This window comes from Lissotriton vulgaris, chromosome 6 (genome assembly GCF_964263255.1).
Source record: "Lissotriton vulgaris chromosome 6, aLisVul1.2, whole genome shotgun sequence".
In the NCBI taxonomy this organism is placed as follows: domain Eukaryota; kingdom Metazoa; phylum Chordata; class Amphibia; order Caudata; family Salamandridae; genus Lissotriton; species Lissotriton vulgaris.
In genome coordinates, this window is record NC_141694.1 from 1,411,932,948 (window position 1) to 1,411,959,707 (window position 26,760).

Genomic DNA, 26,760 nt, shown 5'->3' on the forward strand with positions numbered 1-26,760 from the left:
AAACCAGGCACCTTTCAGGTATAAATATTACCAACGTTGCCTTAAGCAAACGCTGCTGCCTCGATACTATCGCTGCCACGCTGATACTGATGCTATTGCTGCCTCAACGACATCAGCGAACGATGGTGTGGTGCACATAGGAGCAGAACAGCTGTCCCCTTCAGAGCCCAGCAGATGCAAGCTGCCCACGGACGCTGCCCCTCCTCTTCCTCGACGCGCTGAGAGAGACGCTGTCTTTTCTCCTGCCGAGAAATCCAGCTCCGGCGTTTCCGGCCCACTCTTGCGAGTGACTGGGATATCGAGTCCTGGAAGGAGATACAAGACCTCCAACATTCTATTTCAGAGGTATGGTGTTGACTAAACCCTTAGAGAGAATTCTTGAAGCAAACCTTGGCAAAACCAACTTAACTTAAACTGCTACTTACTTACTCCCTCCCAAGTATTAGGCTTAGGTCAGGTACACTGGGGTAGGCGTAGTTAGAAGCACCAGTTGAGTACGTTAGTCAAATGTATATATGAATGTATATATGTTTTATTCATTTTAAACCATTGTATGGCTAAGACACCATATCAATGCTTTTACAGTATTATTTCGCAATACTCATTTTACTGTACGCACTTTTTATAATAACTAGTCTTGCAATTGTGGCAATTCATTTCTCTTGTATGAGAAGAAAGACTGTTCAATAAATAATACCTTTTTATTGAAAATGCCCGCCTCTCTATTCTCTGCATTTTGGTGAAAGTAATCTGCACAAAACTGACTGAGTAAAATAACTGTCTATCGTTTCACACGACTCTAGAGATTGACTCTTATTCTAAGGAGCAAAGTTGTCATGTTTATGCGGTTGTTGGAAAACGTAATCCCTTCTTGTCTGTACCAGGGAAGCTGATCACTTCCTATTCAGTCAAGAAAGTTTCCAGTGACCTCTGAGCTAGTTGGTAACAAACCCAATTAAGTTTAGCATAGTCAGTGGAGACCTGGAAGATCCGCACTTCTACGTCCATACTACTGTTTGTTATTCCAATGCGCAGGGCCTATTGGGAAAATAGGAACTACACTACAGAATTAAAAGAAAAAAAAATGTTTTTTGGGACTTACTGTCTTCGTGCCTACTTTCCACGAGTGCACCCTCCATCTTCTTCTGTGAAAATGTCTGTAATATACCCACATCTTGTTTTTCTGTCATGTCTGGAACCGGATCATGACTCCGGGAACTGTCCCGACTGCTGCACCCTGAATCTGAAGGTGATTCAAGAGCTGGAGATGAAGCTCCTGGTGACTCGGCATTGGACGTCTCAGCTCCAGGTTCTGATCACGTGAAAGCTGCTGGGCCTGTTCTCCGAGTCATTCCTCACAGTCGTCATTGCAGTCAAATCCGTCGTCTGGTAAGTGCCACAAGCACAAGAAGTCTAAGTAGTCAAAGCGCTCTTTGCCTTCATCCCTGCAATTCAAGTCATCACACGGGGCTCAGGTCAATGCAATGAGTCAAGTTCCCACTGTCGCGCTCCTCCCACGGAGCCTGAGCCTGGGTCCACTCCACTCCTCCTTACTTTTCCTGGAGCCAGAGTGCTCCCCACACAACTCAAGGAGTTTTATGAGACCATACACCTCATATTAGATTTGTGGACCCCTCTGGAGTACCTTTGGGCCCCACAGGTCTGGGAGGAGCACTGACTGGACTTTCGCTGGAAGGTCTGCCCTCTGCGCCGGTCAGGCTCTCTGGATCTTTTCCTGGATCGAGACTGACTCTGGTTGGGAATCCATGACCTTCACTGGGGTTCAGACCTGTGGTGCCGTTCTTGGCGACCCATAGTCATTCCTGGCTCTAACACAGAGCTGTACTGGCGTTGTTTGAAGTAAACACTGGCACCAACCGGACCCCAACATCTGTTCAAGACAGAAGCACTGCCCTGTGTAAATTTCGGGTGGGGTAGATCTGAGGATTCTTGCGGCTACCCTGACCCCCATGAGGAAACCACCTGGATGATGACAGCTGGTATGAGGAGCTGGAGGATGCCAGTGGTCTGGATATCTCACAAGACACTGGTCTTGTCTCCTAGTGCAACTACAGAGGAGAGAGCATCTTTTACTATGGTAGTGAAGAGGGCGGCTGAGGCCCTTAACCTCCAAATGCCTTCCTTTAGAAGTCAAGACTAATGTCCTGATGGAGGTGCTTCAGCCAGGTGTATACCACACAGAACTCCTACTGGCCTTCAGTTAAACCCTTGATGCACTGGACGATTGGACGTCGCCACTGCCTTGCTCTTGGGGACCCTGCCTTCCTCACCCACTACTCATCTTCTGAGAGCCTGATGGTGCTGGCCTCAATGCCCAGAGTGACCCTACCCCTCCACTGGACAGGGAATCCAAGGGGCTGGATACCTTTTGGGAAGTGTATTTTCTCTTTAAACAGCCTTGCACTGAGGTCGATGAACACCACATGCCTCGTGGGCTGATATAGCCACACTGTATGAGACTTGGTTGCGCAAGAGCTGCCAGAGCCATCTTGAATCCATGATATTGCCAATGGCAGGAACGCAGCAAAGCTCACCATCAGAGGCGGGCTGAACACAGAGTCGCTGGGCAGAGCTATTTCTTAGTCAGTGGAACTCTGCCGTCATGCCTGGCTGAGATAATCTGGCTTTTCAGGAATGTCCAACAATCCCTTATCGACATGCCCTTCAACAGCACTCACATTTTCGTTAAAAAACCGATCTGATAGAGACATCTAGCCGCCGATTCCTTAACTTAGAATATCCCCAGGCGTCAGACTGGATCCGGAATTTTTTTTTGCAGCACCTCGTTGCGCTGGGGGACGGCACCACACGACCCCGCCCTGACGTCGTCCACGTACGTGACGTCGGCGAGGTCATATAAGTCCTTCCCGGCGCGCTGACGTCAGTTTCCTTTTTTTCCGTGTGCAACGCGGATCCAGAGTGAACGGTTCCTCTGGCCTGTTTTCAGGCCCCCTTTTCAAAGCTTCACGTCTGGAAAAGTGTGCAATGCCTTCAGGCTTTCAATCAATCAATCAATTAATCACGTCATTTGTATAGCACACTACTCACCCGGAGGGTGTCAAGGTGCTGGGGGAGGGGAAGGTTACTGCTCGAACAGCCAGGTCTTGAGCTGCTTCCTGAAGGCGAGATGGTCTTGGGTTCGCCGAAGGTGGGTGGGGAGAGAGTTCCACGTCTTGGCTGCCAGGTAGGAGAAGGATCTTCCTCCGGCGGTGGCTCTGCGGATGTGTGGTACGGTGGCGAGTGTGTGGCCGGTCGATCGTAGCTGGCAGGTGGGCGTGTAGAAGGTCATGCGGTTGTTGAGGTACTTGGGGCCCAGGTCGTGGAGAGCCTTGTGTGCGTGGGTGAGAAGTCTGAACGCGATTCTCTTGCTGACAGGGAGCCAGTGCAGGTCTCTCAGGTGTCCGGTGATGTGGCTGTGTCGGGGGATGTCGAGGATGAGTCGGGCAAGGGCGTTCTGGATGCGTTGGAGTCTTTTTTGAAGTTTTGCTGTGGTTCCGGCATAGAGGGTGTTCCCGTAGTCCAGTTGGCTGGTGACGAGTGCCTGGGTGACGGTCTTCCTGGTTTCCGTGGGGATCCATCTGAAGATCTTGCGGAGCATGCGCAGGGTGTTGTAGCACGAGGATGAGACGGCGTTGACTTGTCTGGTCATTGACAGGGAGGAGTCCAGGATGAAGCCCAGGTTGCGTGCGTGGTCCATCGGTTTGGGAGCAGTGCCCAGGGCCGGGGGCCACCAGGAGTCGTCCCAGGCGGAGGGTGATGATCCAAGGATGAGGACTTCCGTCTTGTCCGAGTTCAGTTTAAGTCGGCTGTTCCTCATCCAGTCGGCGACGTTTTTCATCCCTTCATGTAGGTTGGCTCTGGTGGTGGTGGGGTCGCTGGTGAGGGAGAGGATGAGCTGGGTGTCGTCGGCATAGGAGATGATGTTGAGGTTGTGCTGGCGTGCGATGGCCGCGAGGGGGCTCATGTAGACGTTGAAGAGGGTTGGGCTGAGTGAAGATCCTTGTGGTACGCTGCAGATGACTTCGGTGGCCTCGGATCTGAACGGAGGGAGGCGGACTCTCTGGGTTCTTCCTGTTCGCGGCAGATGTCCGCGGCAGATGTCCGCGACAGACCCGCATCTTATTTGTATGTGGTGTTTGGGCGAGCACCACAACTCCACAGACTGCGACGCCTGCCAACACCTTAACCCGAAGTCCCGGCGGGAGCGCCGGATGAAGCTTCTCTCGGCACGGCTGTCCCGGTTGGAGTCATCTCATCTCTCAGCCTCTTCATCGCCAGCAGATCCCTCTTCTTTCCGGTTCCGCTGTTGATCGCCTTCTGGGGCCCGGGGCCATCGTTCGCCACTTGTAGGTAAGTCGAGGCACATGTCGCTGAGGTCATCGACCTCACTTTCTTCTGTGGTCGGGGGCACTGGTTCCTGGAACATTCTGGACGTGCGCGCCCCCGACAGTCGCCCCCCCTCTATCCACCCTATCCGGGTGCAGGGGCGCTTCGTGCCAAAATAGAGGCCTATGCCCGGCCTTGCAGGCCTCCCTTGGGTCCTCTCCCATTCCTGGGGTGTCCTTGGGGCCTCCGCTTCTTGTGGGATCCCAACAGACTCGCTGGTGGGTGTGCCCCTGGCGCCAATTGAGCCCTTGCCCCCCAGGGACGTCGGAGATGTGGTGTCGTCAGGGCGTGGCCTGGCTGGGTCCCCCTCTACGGTCCACATGGCGTCATCAGGGCTCTGCATGGCTGGGTTCCCCTCTACGACCAACGGCACCCCTGACACGCGCATAGTCCCCCGGGCTCCCTGTGGTGTCGCAGGTGGTTGGCGGTGCTCAGACCCTTGCTTTGAGCCCGCCCCAGGCTTCCGGGTAAGCAGCCGCTTGTCCGGAGCCGGGGTCGGCGCCGTTCTGGCGCCTTAAACTCGCCTCCCCGGTTCCACCTCCGCTTCTTTCGTCGGAGCCTGTCGTGGTTGAGGCAGAGTCGACGCCGGTGCAGCGCCAGAGGCTTGCCTCCCCGGCTCCGCCTCCTCCTTCTTCTTCTTCGGAAGGGGAGCTTGTCGTGGTTTCGACGCCGGATGGGGCCAACTTGACACCGGATGGAGTCGAGTCAGCGCCTGACGAAGCACGACCAGCGCCCACAGATGTTGTTTCGGCGCGGCGTCAATGCCAGGTGGCTAGCTCTTCTACAGAGGTCTCTGGAGAGAGTTGCCCTCACGCTCAGCGATGCCGGATGTATTCTTGCCTATGCCAACCTTAGAATTTGTGGAGCCTCCTCAGGAGCCTCCAGACCCGGCGGGCTCTTCGCCTCCTCAAGAGCCCCATCAGAATCGTCATTCTTCAATGCGGCTCCGTTCAGTGGGACATTGGTCGCACCCTCAGTGTCATGGGAGGGTAAGCTTACAGCCCTCTCCTACTAATGAGCTGCTGTCTCCTCCACGGAGTGCTACCGAAGCTAGTGCGTTTTTTCTGAGATTAGTCTCCTTGGCCACTCGCATCTTGAACATGCAACCCCCTTCAGCCCCCTTGTCTGTGGAACCTCTGCCAGAGGTCCTTCACCGTGGGTCTGGGAATATGGAGCCACTTCTGCCCTTTGAAGCTTCCCTTTATGATGTCCTTTTGGGTACCTGGGTTCGGCCTGCTTCAGGGGTTCCGGTAGCTCGTTCAGTTTTGCACCGCCACTGCCCTGCTCCACATGATCCTATTTGCTTGAATCATGGGGTCGGAACATCTTTGCCTCCACTAGTGCTGCCCTACGGTCCTTAAATACGGTGTGTGTTTTGGCTCGGGCTACCTCTTCCCTGTGGGACTCTGCAGAGTCCTTGCTTTCTGCCACCTCTGAAGGCGCTCGTGTCAACCTCCTTCATCTCCTTAGGCATCGCAGTGACCTTGCCGAATTCAAGATTCGCTCGGCCTTGGATGCTGCAGATTTTTTAGGCCGGGCTATGGCTTGTTTTATCGCCTAAAGGCGTCCCGCTTGGTTGAGAGATAGCCCCTTCCCTGTGAATACCCGGGAGCGACTGGTTGATTTACCGTTTGATGGGGTTTTGCTGTTTGTTGCTCATGCCGAATCCGTGGTTCACCGCCTCCTTGCGGGCTTTCGCCCTCCCACTTAGGCCTGTCTTCTATGGTGGTGCCTTTTCATTAAGCATTCTTTTGATGCGTTCTGTGTTTTACATTGGCAGTTAACCTGAGGTCTTTTTTTCGTATGATCAAGGGTGATTACCCTTTTATTGGCATCCTTTGGATGAATTGTGCTTTCAGCTGACAGTTGGCCTGCTGTGGCAGTATTCCACAGGTTACTGTGTCTGGTCCTCTGACTGTGGTTTGCCCAAAGAGGTGTTCCCCGTTGTTTGGAGTGTGCATACTCCATGTGGGGTACTTGTATGCTATTATATAGCTCTGCCTATCTCACCTGGCCATAGTGATCCTGTGAGCTCCATGTGTCATCTGGTGCTGTTAAATTCTGTTTTAAGGTGTTCAATGTTTTCCCCTGGCGCCATCTTCTGTACACCATGGATTGTTCTGCCTTTTGCCTGTTTCATCTCCTTCAGGGGGTTTCATGGTTCTTCTCCTCTTGTATGCGGTTTCCGCCTGTCATTACTGTACTAGGGGTGTTCCTATACGGCTATGTTGCATTGTCCTGGCTAGTTATATATGTGTGTATATATATATATATATATATATATATATATATATATATATATATATATATATATTACCTACTGGCGGTCGCCAGTAGGTATATATAGTTAGGATTTTTTCTCTATGGGACTTTTGAAAATTCTATGTCTAATAACTTTGGCGTTTGTGGACGGAATCGGCTGAAATTTTCAGGAAAATGGCACATTTTGTTTCTGAGCAGCCCCTGAAAATTTGGGGGGGTTTCGTCAAGGGGGGGCAGAGAAAAAAGGGGGGTCCCAAAACGCGTTTTTCCCATGTTAATTTCCATAGGGCCTTTGGCCTCACTTTTAGCTCGAACGGCTGAATGGATTTGCACGAAACTTGGCAAAATTGTAGGGACTGTTAGCCCGATGTGCCTTTGCTAGGTCTCAATATATGTGCTCCAGTGGATTTTGAGAAATTAACGTTCAAAACAAGATATATATCTGTAACAGCGCTCCGGGCTGCGCTCCGGTCCGCTTACTTTTCGCGAAACGGAACTTTGCGATGCGAAGCTGATTGGCTCCCTGGTGTCTGTCAACATTCTAAACAGTCCTGAGCGGCCGCCATCTTATCTCTCGGTAGGATCGAGAGAGAAGAAGAGGTGAAAAACGAAGGGGGAATTTAATGAAAGGGGGCAAGGTATACCCCTCTTGACCCCCTAGGAATGTTGTTGGGGTTATTAAAGGGTCCCGTGGGGGGAAAAAAAAAAAAAAATTCACGGTAGAAGCGCTTCACGGGCCGCGAACTGGGCCGCAAACTGGTAGCGAAACGGGAATTCGCCATTTTGTGCTTCGTTTTAATTAAATTACTAGGTATAAGGGGGTGCGGGAGACGTATCCTAATCCCTTATGTTTTCTGAGGGTGGCCGAGGAGGCTCATATATGTTGATACATGTCTTCCAGCGGCAGTGCGTGTTTTTTTTTTTTTTTTTTGCTGCGTGACGTCTGTTAACGTTCGATTCGATGGAAATCAGGAAGTGTTGACCGCCAATTTGTCACTGCGATAAAATATTTTGTTATAAATGAATCCTTATTGATAAACATTGTCTGCGCCATCTTGCCTTTTTTCCAATGCCACAATTTTGTCGTGCACGGCAGCCATTTTAGATGCCAGGCCGGTCCCAGGCTATCACCTAGCCCTGCGGATGTAGTTTATGGCCCCAGCTGTAGAGAATCCAGACATGCCAACCCTCCCGATTCAGGCGTGAGACTACTGATTTCAGTGCTAGTCTCCCGCCTCCCGATTTCTGCAAGCAAAAACCCGGGGGCATATTACCAACAACTAGCGATCATTTTTGTCTCTAACTTGTTTAGAGACAAAAATTATCGCCGCACATCGGCGATTTTTATCGCAGATAAACCTTGCTATTAGCAAGGTTTATCGCAAATGCGATAAAAAACGGCCGCAATGCATGAATATCGCTGAAAAGTCAGCGATATTCATGCATTATCGAGCAAATGCTCTTAGCCATGTTATCCACCTCCCATTGGATAACATGGCTAAGAACTGCTCAGGGCAGGTGTTAGCTTTTTGAGATATTCGCGCTTAGCGCGAATATCTCCAAAAGTTAATAATAGGAGATAGCGATGTTAGGGACTGTTTCCAGTCGCTAACATCTTGGCACGCCCACTTTGCATGTCATTAGTGATAAATATCACTGACATGCAAAGCGGGGCCCAAGATGGTCGCTATCTCCTTTTAGCTGTCACTAACTGGTGTTAGCGACAGCTTGGTAATAGGGAGATAATTTTATCTCCGCTTTCTTGGCTTTTAAAGCCAAAAAAGCGGAGATAAACCCCCTTGATAATATGCCCCACGATTCCTCGGGGGTTTCAGGTGACAGGGCTTGGTATTGTGTTACGTGGTAATTCTTCCAGGAAACGTCAGAGGGTCGATGCAGGGGTTCTAGAAGGGGTGATAAACCATTTAAGCCTCATGAACAAGCGCATGGTCTTTTAAAGATCTGTGAAGTACTCGGGGCGGCGGTGTGTGTGTGTCCTCTTTCAGGAGCGGGCGGGGGGGGGGGGGCACTGCCAGCAACTTGCCAGGCAGTGTTCAACACTTGCATCACCCTTTCTCTGCCTGCTATTGCGCTCCATGCTTCGGAAAGGTAAGAAAAAGAACGTGCATTTGAGTTTGAAATGTCCGATCCTGTAGCAGTACACTTGCAAAGCCCACACATGACAATAACCCGATTCAAGGCCCCATTCACCCGATTTTTAAAAAATATATAGCACTCCAACAAAGTAGGATTATAAAACTTTATTAACTTTTAAATATAACGAACGGAACAAAAACTGTAACAAACATTTAAACATTTTTGACAAAAAAAAGCAACAATGGTCAGAAGCTGTCTTTTGTGCGAATAGTCCCAAGGCAGCACAACGTGCTGAGTTCTGGACGGCACCCAGTGCCGCACTGGTTTTTGGGATCCTACAATGCAGCTCAGAAAAACAGCGTGGGGCGTCCCGGGTGGTGCGGGGGGAGGCCTCGTCAGTAGCGGTCTGTTGTGCGAATAGTCCCAAGGCAGCAGAACGCGCTGAGATGTGGATGGCACCCAGGTGATGTCCAGTAAACTGCCGCACTGGTTTTGGTATCCTACAATGCTGCTCCGAAAATTGGCGTGGGGCGGCCCGGGGGGGGGGGGCGTTGGGGAGGCGGCGTGAACGGGCCTCCCCAGGTGGCGGCCATCCAGCTGAGTTGCGCCCGCTCTTGCGGCTACAGCGTCTCGCTCACCATGTAGTTGAGTTGCTCCCACTCTTGCAGTGCAGCGATAGGCGGCTGCCACAGGACTCTTAAAATGGCGGCCGGCTCTTCGGTTTTGGGCCTGGTCCACTAAAATGGCCCTGGGACACCTTGGAACTCGGACGCTTGCCTGCTAGGGCTTGGGCTCCATTCTCGAAAGCGTCCCCTCAGCCGTGAAGATTCTACAAAAGTCTTGGGGGCCCTCGACTCCTGCAGGCTTCCGGTGGGGAGCGGCTGCCATGATTGCTCGCGGAATGACCACGACGGAGCCACGAGATGGTGGTGCTCTCATGCTGACGCCAGCTTCAGTCTGAATCATCCAGAAACAAGGTGGGGCTTTCATCGTTTGGGAAAAAAAAATGTTCTAAACCAATGAAAAGTGTTATTTTTAGGTCATATGACCAAGCCTTCCATCTTTAGGAAACCAAAAGTAAAATGAACCAATGAAAACTTTTATAAACAAGTGACATGACCTGTTATGCGGCATAGGGCTACAAAAAGCGTAGAAAATCCGTTGGCACGTGAGGCGGCGTCAGTAGCGGACCGGTGTGCGAATAGGCCGAAGGCAGCACAACGCGCCGAGATCCGGATGGCACCGAGTTAGTGTCCAGCAAGTTGCTGCACTGGTGTGGCTATCCTACAATGCTGCGCCGAAAGACGGCGTGTCCAGCTGAGTTCCGGTCACTCTTGCGGTACAGTGACTCGAACGCGCCGAGATCCGGATGGCACCGAGGTGGTGTCCAGCAAGTTGCCGCACTGGTGTGGCCATCCTACAATGCTGTGTCGAAAGTCGGCGTGGGGTGCCCCGTTGGCTTATGAGGTGATGTCAGTAGTGGACCGATGTGTGAATAGGTCGGAACCAGCACAAGGCGCCCTGCACTGTTGAGCCTTTTTCAATGCCTGTTTTTGGTTGTTTCCCCTCCATCAAAAACAAAAAAAAAATATAAAACTGTGTAAAAATACAAAAAAATCAAAAAATGTTTAGAAAAGCAGTGCTTGTAAGACTGTCTGAAGCTTATTTGCACCTGCTGCAGCTTCACTATTGCCCTGGTGTGGCCAAAGATCGCCCATGACATAGGCGGCCGGCTCCAGAGGTCCGGCGGAACTTTTTTCCTTTTCCTTTCTGCTTCTTGTCCCACAATCCGTTTCACCTGAAGACACGACCAGGTCCCTGAATGTGTGCAGGGGGACGCTATTGATTGAATGAAAATGGCGGCTTGACACAAAGCTGACTCAAGCGTTGCTGTTGATGCTATACAGACAAAAATTGGTTTTCAGTTTGTACATTCTTCAGGATTTTTTTTTCCATCCAAGGCTGATTGAGAGTTTGTAGAAAAATGGCTTCAGATTTTCCACATATTACTCTTCAACATTCTTCCTAAATGTAACAATGTGAGACTCACTAGGAGAACGGCTGTTTATCTTTCCTTTCAAAATGCTGCCAACAATATTTTCTGAATGGAAGACACCATCTTGTAGCATAAAGGGCCGAAAGGGGTTCTGGTCTGGCCGATGGTTGGTGGAGACATTTTGACTATATCTTGGACCTGCCCGGCCTCGCCCAAAATGGCGCCGGTATAAATGGGACTCGTAACTCCTTGTTGTGTACTGGTTGAACAACCTTGATATCACGAGATATGAATGCAGTTTTGATGCTCATGGCGGGCGGGGACGAGAATTGATTGAATATTTCGACATCCCTATTGATATTAAGTTCTGATGTGTTATTTATTACTGTACTATTGAAAGTTCGAATTAACGTCACCCATGGTACTTGCACGCAAATGTATATTTAGATAACTTTTTTGTAAGTGGCCCTGTCGTATTTTAATTACAAAATGTACGTCCACCGATTCCGCAACTGTTAGACATCTTAGTTCTTGCAACCTAATGGCTCGCTCGTTACGTTCCTCTATAATGTAAATGTCTCCTCATCATATACGATTTCAGTTTGCTCCGTGGCCGGCCCACGTGGTTATAGGCCCGTATTTGTATACTGACATTTTCACAATAAAGGTTTTTAAAACAAAACATGGTAGTAGTATTTACATTGGTAAAGTTTTTACTTTTAGTCACTGTTTTCGAATCAGTAAAAGGCAAGTGAAATAAAGCAGTCCAATTACATGACGGATAAAAGGTATAATATGTAGGAACGCAGTAAAGATAAATGGTCAAGGGCAGTTGTGTTTTCTACTCCTGCAACATAAAGTGATCGATAAGAATCTGATAATCAGGCGTATCGGCGACTAAGACAGCAGGCCGAGTCTCTTTTACTCAACGGCTCCGTCATGGAACGAAGAAACGCCCTTTTTCTCGAAAAAGGAATATATTTTACTTGCAGGACAGTTGTAAATTTTCCGGGAAAGTACATTAGCCTGGAATATTATAACATATATGTTTTAAAAAAAATAATGTTCGAAACCAATAAAAAGCGTAATTTTTAGGTCATATGACCAAGCTTTTCATCATTAAAATAACAAAAGTAAAATGAACCAATGAAAAGTTTTATTAACAAGTCACATGACCTGTTATGCTTATGTTACGCGCTGCGCGCCGCGCCCCGGATCACTTCCGGGTGCGCTAACGCGGCGTGTCATATAACGCATTACGCGACAACGTAGGTCAAGAATATAGTCAAAATGTCTCCCCCAACCAGCGTTCGGAACACAACCCCTTTCAGCAGTCCAAAAAGTTCTGTTAAATGACAACAGAGGGGACAGGCAACAAGAACCATCAGTCAAAGAGGGGAGGGCAAGTTCTTCTCTACCGGGTCATGTTGGGGCGCTACCGGAACTGATCGAATTGGTAGTCTACAGTGTTTCTGGATGTTTCAGACTAAAGCTGGCGTCAGCATGAGAGCACTACCATCTCGTAGCTCCGTCGTGGCCATTCCACGAGCAGACATGGCAGCCGCTCCCCACCAGAAGCCTGCGGGAGTCGGGGGCCCCCAAGACTTTTGTAGAATCTTCACGGCTGAGGGGACGCTTTCGAGAATGGGACCCAAGCCCTATCAGGGAAGCGTCCGAGTTCCAAGGTGTCCCAGGGCCATTTTAGTGGACCAGGCCCAAAACCGAAGAGTCAGCCGCCATTTTGAGAGTCCTGTGGCAGTCGCCTATCGCTGCACCGCAAGAGCGGGAGCAACTCAACTACATGGTGAGCGAGACGCTGTAGTCGCAAGAGCGGGCGGTAAACAGCTGAATGGCGGAAGAGGCACAGTGTAGCAAAAGCGGGCGGAATGGCAACTAAAACGGTAAAGGGGCGCCCAACTACAGCGTGTCTTCAGGTCAAACGGATTGTGGGACAAAGTCCAGAATAGAAGAGTCATCAAAAGGCAAAAAGTTCCGCCGGACCCCGGGAGCCGGCCGCCTATGTCGGGGGCGATCTCAGGCTACACCAGTGCTATAAGACTTGGGGAGGAGGTCGGAGCCAAGCGTCTTCTCCGAGTCCGTGCCATCACACCGCCCCTCGGGGGCCTCCGTCAAGCGGTTTAGGGAGGTACCATATAACATTGTTTTCAAATGCAGTCAGGTCCACAAACGACCCTCACTTACTTTGAGAATAGTGAAGCTGCAGTAGGTGGAAATAAGCTTCAGACAGTCTTACAAGCACTGCTTTTCTAAACATTTTTTGATTTTTTTGTATTTTTGCACAGTTTTATATTTTTTTTTTGTTTTGGATGGAGGGGAAACAACAAAAAACAGGCATTGAAAAAGGCTCAAACTCAGAACTCTGAACTATGGCACCCAACATCCAGGACTTGCCATCCGGATCTTGGCGCCTTGTGCTGCTTCCGACCTATTCACACATCGGTCCACTACTGACATCATCTCATAAACCAACGTAATGTAAATAGTTATTTAATAAAATGTTTTACCCTGTTACTTTGCTGGTGTGTTGTCTATATTTTTAATATTTGCATAGGGTTTGTCGTTATTTTGGGCGGGGTGGGTGACGGAGCCGAGCTGTCTTGCAGCCCTCATGGTGTGGAGCTCAGTTCATCTCACTATTTTCGTATTTCTCATGAAGGGTTGTTCCTAATGTTTCTATTTTAGCGAGGTCAAAAAGAGATCCAATTAGTGGCCTACTGATTTTGCTCGATTACTTTTCTTTTTTTACACGATTTTTCACGATTTTTCACTATCTGCAAAGACTAAACAGAGTATTGCGACTTTGTGCTTGTTTGTAAATAGAGAATGAACCAAAGAGAATCAATTGTAAAACAGTAAATGCTTGGATAACAATCAATCAAATGGAGAGACAAGCAGGCACGACGGATTACAACGGGGGTAAAGGCCTGCGTTAACTACTCTTCACTATCTGCAAAGAGAGAGTACTACTAAGAGAAAAGAGGGGAGGGGGGCAGCGTTCAAAGCACATCAGCGTGCATAAACACGAAAAAGTTTTTACCTATCACGTACTTGACATTTTACAGCTTTTGATATTTGCTATTAAAAAAACAATGAAATTCACTGAAATAACCATAGGTTATAGGCCATATATAGTTAGGAATTTGCATTTACAAAACCTTGAAAATTCACTGAAAAAACCATTGGTTATAAACCATATATAGTTAGGGATTAGCCTTTTCAAAACCTTATTTTACTCACACAAAACCATTGAAATTTCATATATAGTTAGTTCCACTAACTATATATCGCGCACCCGCAATCCGCTGCTGATGATGTCACATATTACATCATTCATGACATGGTTAGTGACATCACTGATGACATCACTGATGACATCTCAAATGACATCACTGATGACATCTCAAATGACATCACTGATGACATCTCAAATGACATCACTGATAAAATCACTGATAACATCTCATTTGACATGACTGATCACATCACTGATGATATCATTCATGTGATAATACCATGAACCTCTTCAGACTCTAATATAACCTTAGATACAATCAGTGTAAACAGACAGTCACAGACTGTCACTCATCCATGGAGTTACTCACACACCTAGTCAGTTATGCAAAAAATCAATCACACCTCCATTTTCTCAACTATACAGTTATACACACCTTACTTATTCAAACATATACTAACACATATTTACTTTACTCTCTTATACAATCCCTGATACATGTTCACAATGATCCATACAGCCACTCACACATTCACTGGCTCTTATGCACAGTTATTTATATATGTCAACTCTCACATGTACTGTGTTTTACATATGTACTTACTTTGACATGTAGCACTGAGATATCCATTCACTCACTAATACACTCATGCACAGTCAACCGCCCATACAGCTGTTTCCACATGCACTTTTGAACCCATACATATAGTGAATCAACTACTCACACATCTATGTACAGAGTCACACACCTCCCAGCCACCCATACACACACACTCAGTTTCCCATACAAATACTTGGACAACCAATGAATAACCCATACAGTTACTCATATAGCTACTGATCAACATATGCAGCAGTTTGTAGAACAACAGATATAATGATGCACAAATTAAAACAGTTTAGTCACTAACCCATGCACTCAGTGAGACACATTTAATCACTCACTCATACAGTCAGTCATGCACCTACTAAATCCTTCATCCAGACACTTATACATCCACTCATTCTTCAATATGTAAGACATATTTTAACTTTACAGAAACATACAGTCACTGGATGTTGTCATCAGTGATGTCATCAGTGATGTCATTTGAGATGTCATCAGTGATGTCATCAGTGATGTCACTAACCATGTCATGAATGATGTAATATGTGACATCATCAGCAGTGGATTGCGGGTGCGCGATATATAGTTAGTGGAACTAACTATATATGAAATTTCAATGGTTTTGTGTGAGTAAAATAAGGTTTTGAAAAGGCTAATCCCTAACTATATATGGTTTATAACCAATGGTTTTTTCAGTGAATATATATATATATATATATATATATATATATATATATATATATATATATATATATATATTCATGTATCTATGCCAAATGCTATGAGTATTCCTCTTTCTACGTCCTCGCCTCTCTTTGAGGATGTAAGGTCTGGACCAATGTCTCCATGTGTTGGGGAGCTTGTCAGTGTGTTGCGGGATTGCCCATATGGTCCCTCTTTGCTTGCACTTACTGGGGTGGTTTTCCAATTTTACAACTGCCCCCTTTACTAGGGTTCGGACACTGTACTTATCTCTTTCTGGACGCCGGTTATTTCCTCCAGTTAGAGGTTTGGTCTCAGAGTCTGAGACTCTTCTCACGTTTCAAAGCCTTGGAGCTTTTAGTGGCCACTTCCTTTGGATGTGCCTCTTTCCTAGGTATCACCCTACTATTCTATAAGCTAGGCCTGCTGGACAGCTCTTGTGCTGGCAGTTGTCCTTGGTCTACTCCTTGCAGATCTATATTCGTGGGTTGATTCTCCCTTTGGCCTTCATGCTGCCCGGACGGGCATTCTTCTGCTTTCTTTGACTACACCACCTTGAGGTCTATGTGGCTGTTGCCTGCCGCATGTTTCTGTGGTGCCCTGCTTCAGAGGGCTTTCAATTACTGTTGTTCACCCCTGTTCCCCCCCTTGGGGACTGGGTGTGCATTTGGCTTGTTTCTTAACCCGCCCGCTTTTCTTAAAGCGTTGCTCAGTTTCTACCTCTTGCCCTTTGGGTTCTTGGCAAAAGCTCCTTCAGCCTTCCTTCCATAGGCTGGTCTGGTTGGCTCTGGTTACTTCTCTTCATGTTCTTCTCGTGCTTTGGTCGGTGTCCACAGGATGCACCATTAAGCTGAGGATGGTCCTTCTTCCTCTCTCTCTCTCTTCTTTGTTCTGGTATATGGCTGGTGCAGTTTCTACCTGTTGTTTAAATGCGCGTATAGTGTGGCACCATTCTGGCATTTCGGGATGTCTGGCATCCCGTTGTTTCTGCTCTTCCGAGCTGCTTGGGTTGCTCTCTAGCTGTTTCGCCACAGCATCCCCCATTGTCTGTCACTCTGTGGCCGGATCAAAGGCTTGGCGCTTCCTGTTGTTCTCTCGCAGTCCACCTCCTGTTTGGGGTATGGCTGTGGTATCTATTCTAAGTTAAGGAATCTGCGGCTAGATGTCTCTATCAGATGTATGAGTTACTTACCTTCGGTAACGATGTATCTGGTAGAGACGTTGTCTAGCCGCAGATTCCTTAACGCCCACCCAGCCTTCCCGTTCAGCGAGGACCTTGCAGAGTGGTGTTCTCCACTGGCCTCTTTCAGTTGCCGTGGGTTTTTCTCTCAAGGAAGTTCAGATTGTTTCACCCCTCTGAACGTTTCCATATACAGTTAACTTCTGCTGAGGAGCGTCTTTCCTGTGATATGGTGCATTTTGATTCACCTTTACTATGAGATTCATTTTTCTCTCCAGTTACCTTCCCCTCCTTCCGCCTTCTCTATTGACTCAAGGTCCTCTTCTCCTCTATAGTTGTCCTCTTTAGGGATCGGTTGTGCTCTGTTTCAAACCTCCTTTATTATCAGGGAAGGGACAGCCTTTTCATACCTTCCTGCAATGGACTGTTGCTCTTTCTGTGCTCCATGGTTTCTGGAGGGCACAGTTCTAAAATTGTAATGACAGTCTATTCCTGTCTGTTAAGATGCTCTTCCTTTGTTGCACTTGGGTAACGGTCTTTGCTTCCCTTGCAGGGCTCTTTCTCACAGCTTTCACTTATATGTAAGCAGTGTCTGCTTCTGTCTTTTACAATGGTGCCTTGCACCATCCTCTTCTTTGTTCACATATTTTTCATCCCTCGCACACTGTTCCCATACTTTCACAGTTTTTTGTTGGTGGCTCCGCGTTGTGCCGCGGAAAGGTTTCTCTGAAGAAAACTGACGTCAGCACGCCGGGGGGACTTACATGACCTTCCTGATGTCACGTACGTGGACGACATCAGGACTGGGTCGTGTGGCGCCATCCCTCGGCGTGCAGAGGTGCTGCTGCAAAAAAAATTCCGGATACAGTCTGACACCTGGGGATATTCTAAGTTAAGGAATCTGCGGCTAGACAACGTCTCTACCAGATACATCGTTACCGAAGGTAAGTAACTCGTACGACTCAGCACTTGAGTGCTTCGAGCAGAGTAGGGTCACCGCTAGGTCGTTGGGGCTCACCATGGCCCCACGCCAGCTACACTCTTCCTTTCGCTACTTTCGTGACAAAGGTAGCAGCTATAAGCCAAGACCTTTCCAACACAGCCACCATGGCCAAATGGCTTCCCAGCATTTTCGTGCCTGCGTTTCTCACAATTCCTGTGGGTATCATTGCCAGAGATCGACCCCCCCCCCTCATTTCGGTAGAGACCTCGAACCCCAGCTACCAGATAGCCCCAGATGTGACAGTGCCATGCTCTACAAATGCTGATTAGTTTAATTCCACTATAAACGTTCTCTAGTCTTTATAGTTCTTTGTTAAACCGTTAATAAAGCACTCCATTCAAACCAGTGTAGTCCTAATTAGTTAACCACACCAGGTAAGGAACAATATTCCCAACACAATGCCAATCTTTATCACAGATGGAGTCTTGTCAGAGAACCAGACTGTTTTATTGCTGTTTTGCATGTTTCCTCAACAGTTATGAGCGAGTGGCTGGGAAATCGGAGAAATGGCCTTCCCCCTTCTGTGTACTTCAGTGAAGTGAAGCTACAGACTTGGTGCCTACTTGCAGACGTCCTTGAGGAAGCCATGAAGGCCATCAGGAAACAAATGCGACCGTATATCAGGGAATTGCAGACAACTGTCTCAGGCAGGATCATTGGTGAGTGTTTATTTGTCATCTGTGGGTAGCACTGGACACTATGTAAAGGCCACATTTGAAAGCTCAAGGGTTTGAACTATTCACAATCTATTTAATGTGTCATCCCAGCCTTTTTAACTTTGCTATTTAGCATATAGTCCAGATTTGCTTTGTACATAAACAAAATGTTGATGGTTCACCTTTGACTGATGTTTCAGAACTATGATTGTGTGGGAAATAGCGATGATTTTGGTCCTGTCTATTTTGGGGGATTTTGTTTCTCTATTATAAATTTTGCTGATTTCAAACTTGATTCCACATTTTTCATTTTCTTTGTGTCAATTACTTTATTTGCTCCAAAGTGAGCTACGCCCATATTATGTCTTCATTACGAGTGGCTGGAAAACTTCTTTTGCATGCTGTTGTCAAAGGGCAATTTCAGAAATAAATCTCAGTAGCAGGATTGTTTTTTTGATAATAAAGCTTTATTCTAAATAAAACCCACCTTGAGCAAGTAACTCCAGCAACGTATAACAAAAAAACTCTGGGCACTGATCGATATACCCTCCATCAGCAATGAAATTGTACCCAGCAGCTTGGTTCTTAAGCACAGATGACAGTGTTGCATTCATTAAACATGTGACAACTCCATCCTGGTAGAGTAGAAACCATTAGCAAAACAAGTATGTACTTCCCTCCTCGTATATATACTTGAGTAACATTTGCGAAGGTTGAGAAGAGAACATAATATCGCACTCCCTTGTCTCCCATTCTGCCCATGGCTGTCCTATGCAAAATACCTTCTTAGTCGGTAGTTGCTAAAGCCTATAATGCATTCATGTGATTAAGACAAGATGGTGTCCGTTAGGTATTATTAAAATTGGCCTGGGCACTCACACAGTAACTCCTGTTACCACACATATTGGAATGATGAGTTTTGCTGTGTTTATCGCAGCTGCTACGTACTAGCGATGATAAAAATGTGATTACTGGTTACATATCAGCAGATCAAACCTGCTAATGTTCATATGGAGGGGAGTGTGGGTGTACTGTAAACACAGAGACATGAAAGTTCTGGTACAATAAGCACCAGAATCAGATCTGATTCCCCACTTTTGTGGCAAAACTAGTAATAGGCCACTGTTACCTCTCACATTAAATTCTGTCCACCTTTGTGTCCATTTTAATCGTGTGCAATTCTTATCACCATAAAACCGGACTACTCATAATGAGGACCTGAGTGATTTTTCAATCCTACGGGAGGAATCCCCTGTGCCTTTCCTTCCCTTAGTACTGTAAATGGAAAAGAACAAAATTCTGGAAACCTACAAATAGTGGTGGGGGTAAAAAAGGGTCTGTGTTTTGCCAGATAGAGGGGTGGTAAGGTGGTGTTACAAGACAGTGACAGTCTCCCTATAAATTATTTTTATTGCATCATCATCCTCCTCCTTCTCCACCTCTGTCACAAGAAAAACTGTTGAAGTTGTAGGGGACAGTTGATTTCTCCCTAAAAAGTTCCAGCAGGGCCATAATCTCAGAGTTTTGTGAAGAACAATTTGGGCCATCGCACCCCTCTTCCAAGGCAGGCTGGTACCGCACTGCGCAGTAGACTCGCTCAGCACACTTTGCTGGCTGGACCCTGCTTTGAGAGAGTCTGATTCATCCGTTGCCTAAAATAGGAAATGGCACGTGTCTTTGCTACTGTTGTCTGCATCAAAAGATTCTGCTATAGGGAAGAGCAAAGTTGATTGTGAATGTGGGCAGAAAGAGGGAGTGGGAGAGGGACAGATTGAGAGGAGCAAGAGTTAACTGGTGGGGACATGTAAACACTGTGGTTTGTATGGTCATTGATCAAAGAGCGGGGTAACGACTGGAAAAGCAGCCCTACCATATCTCTTCCATGCCTCTATCCTAGCTGAAGCTTTGGAAGTAGGGTAAGTCTCCTTTTCACCACACAGTGTCTTTTTAGGTCTTGCGACCTGCGGTGCACTGCATAGCAGTGCTCACGCAAGTCGCGGGAGCTTTTGTAGGTAAAAAACGGGGATTGTGAGCTGCCCTAGGAATCGCACATGCTCGTGCATGTGCGTTTCCTTTTGAGCTCCCCCATTGGCCTTAGCGTGCGTCTTATTGTAAATGTCTGCACGCAATTGGCGCCAAGCACGCACATAGCTCCTCCCATTGCCTATTGGTGTCTTTTACGCGCACCAAGCGCGTAATAGACACCAATAGGCTGTGGGAGGAGCTATGATTGTGCCCACAAAGGCGTGACGTGCGTGCCACTTGTTTTTTTTACTGTGTTTAACAATGTAACTTTTTTGTTTTAATTGGGCACCAGCGTAGGTCAAAGGAGAGGTTTACCTCAGCGTGCATGGACATGAACTCCAAAGCCCCGAACGCACCCAGCAAACAGAAAGTAATCACTGCTTGTCCGACAAGGTTGATGGCAATGCCTGCCCTGTCCCCACTGTGCACACTAAACCGACAACGTGAGAAAATTGCACAAAAAAAACTTACAGCGACTTTGCAGAGGAATTGTTTTATTTTATTTATTATTTGCACACAATCCCGTGTCCTATGTAGACACGAGGGAACATCGCCAGCCTGCCTGGTAGGCAGAGACAAGCTGCAGAGGGACTTCTTGCTGCACAGAGCTAAAGTGCGTGAGCCCGCGACGCCTCGGAATGCCAGGTTTGATACTTTTCTCATGATGAAAGGCCTAACAAGTGCCACATTCCTCGCTGCGCCCTCCCTCTTCCCCACAGAAAGGTATGAAAGCCTCCGTAGAATGCACCCTGCTCCGTAATGTAAGCGCAGAGGTATCTTGGAAGCACTCGCGTTGGAGCTGTGGGTAGTTTAGTAGTAGTTTTAATTCTTTTTGCATGCTTGCTTAATGCTTCCTAGAGCACGCAGGTAGAGTTGTGAATTGTGTACATTTGTGGCAGTCGAATTTTATCAAAGTCTAGGAGTGGTGAGGACGGCTGGCGCACCAGTCTGCCAGGGGATATTGAGAGCGGGGTTCTCTTTAGATCCATAGTGGTCGCCTGTTCCATTGGGACTGGTTATAGGAGCCTCGCTGGCATCTTTAATGTCCTTGCATTCCATTGTTGGAATGCTGGTTTCTGTGGCTTATTCTGCCGACTGTTAGAAGTGCCATGCATGGCTGCTCGACACTGGAGTTTCACTGCGCTGCCCTGCGTGTTCTCTCGTGCAGCTGCACCTTTCAGAAGTGAGCAATCCTACTACAGTGTATCTGCAGCAGACTGTTGGGGTGCATGTAGGAGCGTCCAGTGCAATCTAGTCCATAATGATAGTACGGACTTCGGTTCTTCCCCATGGCTGAGTAGGGTGCTTGGCAGGATCTGTTAGTGAGTTGTGTACATTCAGGGAGATGTCCACGTCTTACAAATTGAGTAGACTAGTTATTTTTGGCTGGGTGTGTGATGCCCCCCCCCTCCCCCTTGCTAGTCTGTGCCTTACTCTGCAGACCGTGTGTATTTATTGGTGCTGCTGGCAGGCAGCTGTAGTGTTCCTGCTTATATTTGCATGCATTACAAAATTGGGCAGACTCTGTTCGGCATTCTACAAGCCTCGCCTTACCCCACTCCAGTGAAAGGCGTGGCTCGCAAAAATCTATTTTTCCGTTCGTGCTTCGAGGAGCATAGGCAGCGTTGGCTCCTTTATATGAGAGGAGGTGGGCAGGGAGTAACGCAACTCTCTTTGTTTCCTTATTTGTAATGCAATAAGTTTTGTTAAGAAGATGGCGTCTTCCCAGCGTATTGGCACTTTTGCAGGTGGCTTTCCTTAAGATATCCAGTTGTTCTGGTAAGTGTGGCAATCTCCCATGTGCTCTCGTGAATGGTATTGTCACTTTTAGTCAAGCTTACTGTGCTAACCGTGTCGTCTCCATATTTACTTTTTCCTATTAGCCCATTCTCTCATCACATTCATTCAATCAGACAGTCTCCTTATTTCCTCTTACCAAATAATTTCACTTCTGTGTACAGCTTCTCTCACCTGTCTTATTCCTCTTACTTCTCCTCTCATAACACCCTATTTTTTTGGTATAGAGGCAGTTTCTCTGCCTTCTAGCATATCGTTCCACAGTCTCTTTTCTCCATCTTCTTAGCTTTTCGTCTATCATGTGTCTCTTTAATTATTATTGTACCCACCAATGTTTTGCTCCACTTCGTGTCTCCATTATACATGTTTTGGGTTTTACTTCACCTGCATTCAGTGTCTCTCTTCCCTATTCATCCCCAGTGCCTCTCTCATTCTCCCCCATCCATACTCCAGATTCTTAAAATAAACTTTATACTCAGCAAAAGTAAAAAACATTGTAATTTTCAAAGTCAACAGTTCTAACTTTAACAATTGCGAGACCTATTGCATTGCAAATGCTTGTTTACCTTGAGCTGTCATTTCACTACTAATGAAGTAAAAACTGTCTGGGAGGTAACTCTAAAAGAGCGGGAGAAGCCTCCTGATGAAAACTATTGAGAAGCTTCTGGGATGTTAAAGAAAGTATTGGACTCGCAGTAGGGGAAAGGATAGAAAGGTAACATGGGCCAGGCCATTTCAGTCTTGTTCAGTCGAGGTAGCAACCAACCAAGTGCTTTGTGATTCTCTCTCATTTGTGGGGGTCCCGTCTAGCTAGAGTCTGAGCCATTAGGATTGCCCGCCTTTTTGACCTGACTAGGACTGTACACCTTTTGGAACTTGGGAGGGGTTTGGAGTACCAACAACTGGGCAAACATTAGGCTTCTTTCAGGCCATCAGCAGTAGGTTGTTGGATTACTGAGCCATCTGTGATAAACCCCCTTGTTAGGTGTAAACGCACACAGCACTCTGCTGCCCCTCTGATATGGATTATGTGATGTAGCTGCATTTATGTTTTAGTCCCACTGGGGAACCCTCTCAACAAACTAGATGACCTATGACCTGGTTGCTTCTCAGTGCCCCTGTGGTTTATTGGTTTGGAAGGGGTCCCACGTGGTGTATATATATTGATTGCTTTAAAAGTACCTCTAAGCGTCAAGCAGATGTACACTGTGCTTGTTCCACCTCTCACACGTTTCCTACCACAATACTATTAAGCTGTACAACACTAAACAAGAAAAGAGCAAATCGCTGGTCACTCACACATGGCACCCAAACACTCCCTATACAGGCTCACAAAAATACACAACACTCTACCTACCCCCCACGTTGCGTGGTGCAGCTTACTATCCATGTGGACAAGCACTTTAGTGCCCCACATACAGATAGTCACGCTACATAAATGCTACAGTAGGACTGTTCTGGCTTACTTAATTGGTCACAACAAGCTGCAATTTAAGGTAGCATGGGCAGTTAAGACACATACTCATGTGCACCTGCAGTTTTCACGACACTAATACTACAATTAATACAAGTATGGGAACTCTGATGCTTAATGTAGTTACCAGAGGGGTCTGAGTGCATTATTTGGCCATTTCCTTGAATCATCAAACAGTGGCTCTGCTGGGTAATGTCCATACTGAAGGTCATAGCGTCTAACGTGGAGGTCACAGATGTATTTTGTAAGAATAGTAGTCCAGTGGATTAATGCTTTTGCTACAGAGATACCTGTGTTACCTGCAGGTCACAAGTTTTAACTATGGCAAAATATCTCAGGGAGTTACGTGTTTCTCTTAAAACCGCTTCATGTGCCCCAATTGTTAATTATTAAAAGGTGGATAAAATGGATACCAGTGGGTAGTATTGAACATTTAAGTACTACAACATTTCAATTGTATTACAAGCTGTTTAATTGATTATTAGTGTAGCTATGCACATAGTAAGATATAGCTGGTGTTCAATTCAAGCCTCATTATTAACATGATCTTTTTGCTCTGCATTCACTAATATGCTTCGTCCGTCTCTCTCTCTCCATATTCATTTTCCCTATTAATAATAAAAATAAGTTTCTTGGAGTTTGATTAACATATCTTGCCCTCATCTATCAGTTGCAAAGCATATCTGAGCCATATTGGTTTAACTCTTGGTATATTTCACCTCTATATGTACCACGGGTATATTATGATCCGTCAATTTTATGTAAAGCACACCGTAAATAGTCAAACATGATATGCATGAACTTGTTTATTGTACAAACACCTGCATATCTTACAGAGACAAAGATCCTGAGAAACTTTATTTAAATATGCCTTCTGGCTTGGCAACGTCTGAAGTAATTCTGCTGGATATATCATTGTTTTTGCTTATGGTTGTGACAGCCATGTATGAGATATCCGCTGTAATCTCTAACTGCTTTCTGCCAGGACATCACTTTGACCAAAGGAATTTGATTGCCTATCAAGCATGATGCAGCCTGTGGTGCTTGTAACGAAAGTAAGTGCCACTGCAGCTCCTCACAGCCAAGCACGATCAATGAGTAAGGTTGCCGCTGCAGCTGTCCCAGTGTCCGCAACGGGGCATAATAGGAATGCCAATTAGGACCTCAGATGTGGCTCAACCAGAATACTGCTGATTTCCACTCTGTTCCAGCACTGCCCCTCATTCAAGAGCCTTCTCACTTCGCAATTGTCTCATTCGCTCCTCCTTTGCAGATTCACTGTACTGCAGAAGTCAGTGCATCAACACCAGAACAGGTAGGAGCGGGTTTGTTTCTACATTGTCCCCTTTTACATGATTGATAAGGTTACTGGGCACATCACTGGAGGTAAATGAGCAGATTATGAATTGAAACTGAACCAAATTCCATGCACCCTCACAAAGGAACATACAATTTATCCTAACCTCATGTGCCATCTTGGCAGTTTGCTCCACTCAATGTCTAGTTAATAGTTCATTTGTGTATAAACATGACACATGAAATTATTTAAGGTTCACCCATGGGTTTAGACAATGTACTGTTGGAAAGTGCCTCTTTTGGACATGGCTAGCCACCACTTTTTGCCTGGAAAATTATGTAATTTCGATTGGAAGTGCACCGGGTCCCTACCAACCAGGTCCCCTGTGCCAGAAGCACTTTCCCTAAACTGTACCTTTTGTTTCCTAATTGGCACAGCTTCAGTATCCCTTGTGAGTCCCTATTAAATGATACCCATGGTACTTAGGGCATTGGCACTGAAGAGGGACACAAAGGGTAGCAGCACTAATTGTGCCACCATAGGGTCCCCTCACCAAGGCCATGCCCACTACCATTGCAGACTGCGTGCCTTGGTCCAGTTAAAACCGAAGAGTAGACATGGCACACATCTCTGTGTGCCATGCATACATCCACTGCATGGGATATAGGTAAGACACCCCTGAAGTAGGCCTTAAAGTCCTAAGGCAGAGTGCACTATATCCCCTGTGAAAACATATCTACATGAGCAGGTATGCGCCTGCAGTATCCATGTTGATTCGTGGATATTGTAAGTGAACAGGGAAGCCATAAAAAGTACAAGGGCTGGACACTCGTCATTACGAGTTCCCCAGCTCTATGATGGCTTCACTGTATTATGGGAAGTTTGATACCAAACATCTTGTCTTAATAAGCCTGTACTGATTCCAGTGTCTGATTAATTAAAAGAGGGGTCTCCTGAAACCTACCAACCCTTAGTGTGGTCACCGACTGGTCTAAGCCAGCCTGTCACCAACAGACAGAGGTCTAACCTCATGGGGTGAGCGCCTCTGCTTTCAGAGGTCGAGAACAATGCCTGGCCAGAGCGGTGGTGTTCACACCTCTCCCCGGTGAAATAGAGCCATCTGTGGCAGGAAGCTTCAAAGGCCCTGCCACCTTTAAAACGTGACCCTAGCCTGTCCTGTTATAAGGAGTAGGGCACCCTCCTGTCCTCGCGCCTTTGGGCAGGAAGACAGGCGGGAAAACCAAGATAGAATAGGAGGTGTGCCCCCCTCTGCCGATTCCACCCCTCAGGTGTTGGAGGCGAGGTGAAGCACATTTCTCAGTATCCACAATCTTAAAGATGGTGGGGCTTCACCAATTAGGGCTAGGGCAATGTCCCCTTCCGACAGGAGGTTAGCATAATAGAAGGTGTATACACCTGAGGTAAGGGGCCCATTGGCCTCTACCTGTCACTCCTTTGTAAACACCCCTAAATTTAGTGTTTAGGTGGTTTCCTCAGACCCTGAACTTAGATTTCACGTACACAAGAGGAAAACAAATGAAGAGTGGCCCAGCAGCTCCAGATTTGTCGATCCAAGGTTCCAGCCCCTGACCTGGAAGTTCAAGTTTGCACGCCTTTGCCCAGCTGCTTATCTTCACTGCACCCTGCCTACCCGGCCGGGGCATCTTCATACCAGCTGTGCTCCTGAGGCCCCAGATTCCTTGCAACCTCTACACTCCCTTGAGAGCCCTTGGACTTTCCTGCAGGTCCCCCTTTGTTTTACCTTTACAGGTGGCCCCATGGCTTCGTAGCGCACTCGCTACAAAGTTGCATTTTAACTTGTTTCCCAAGAAACCTGAGAAGCTCCTGAGAACTTGGTCTTGGTATGTTGGACCATGGCCCTGAACCTTCTCATTCCCAAAAGGGTAATCACACAATAACTATACTGTATTGCTTATTCCACTTGCCTTTTTCCTCCCATAGGAAATGTATTATGTGTAAATGCGCACAACTGTGATTATTGGA

At 47.0% G+C, this 26,760-nt stretch overlaps 1 protein-coding gene across 1 annotated transcript in view; it reads left to right on the top strand.

Moving 5' to 3' along the window:
- ECT2L (epithelial cell transforming 2 like) overlaps positions 1-26,760 on the top strand; it is a 566,170-nt gene that overhangs the window by 284,975 nt on the left and 254,435 nt on the right. The window contains exon 12 of the mRNA XM_086927539.1: positions 17,984-18,166. Within this exon, the coding sequence (XP_086783665.1) occupies positions 17,984-18,166 (183 nt within the window). The remainder of the gene's footprint in view (positions 1-17,983; positions 18,167-26,760) is intronic.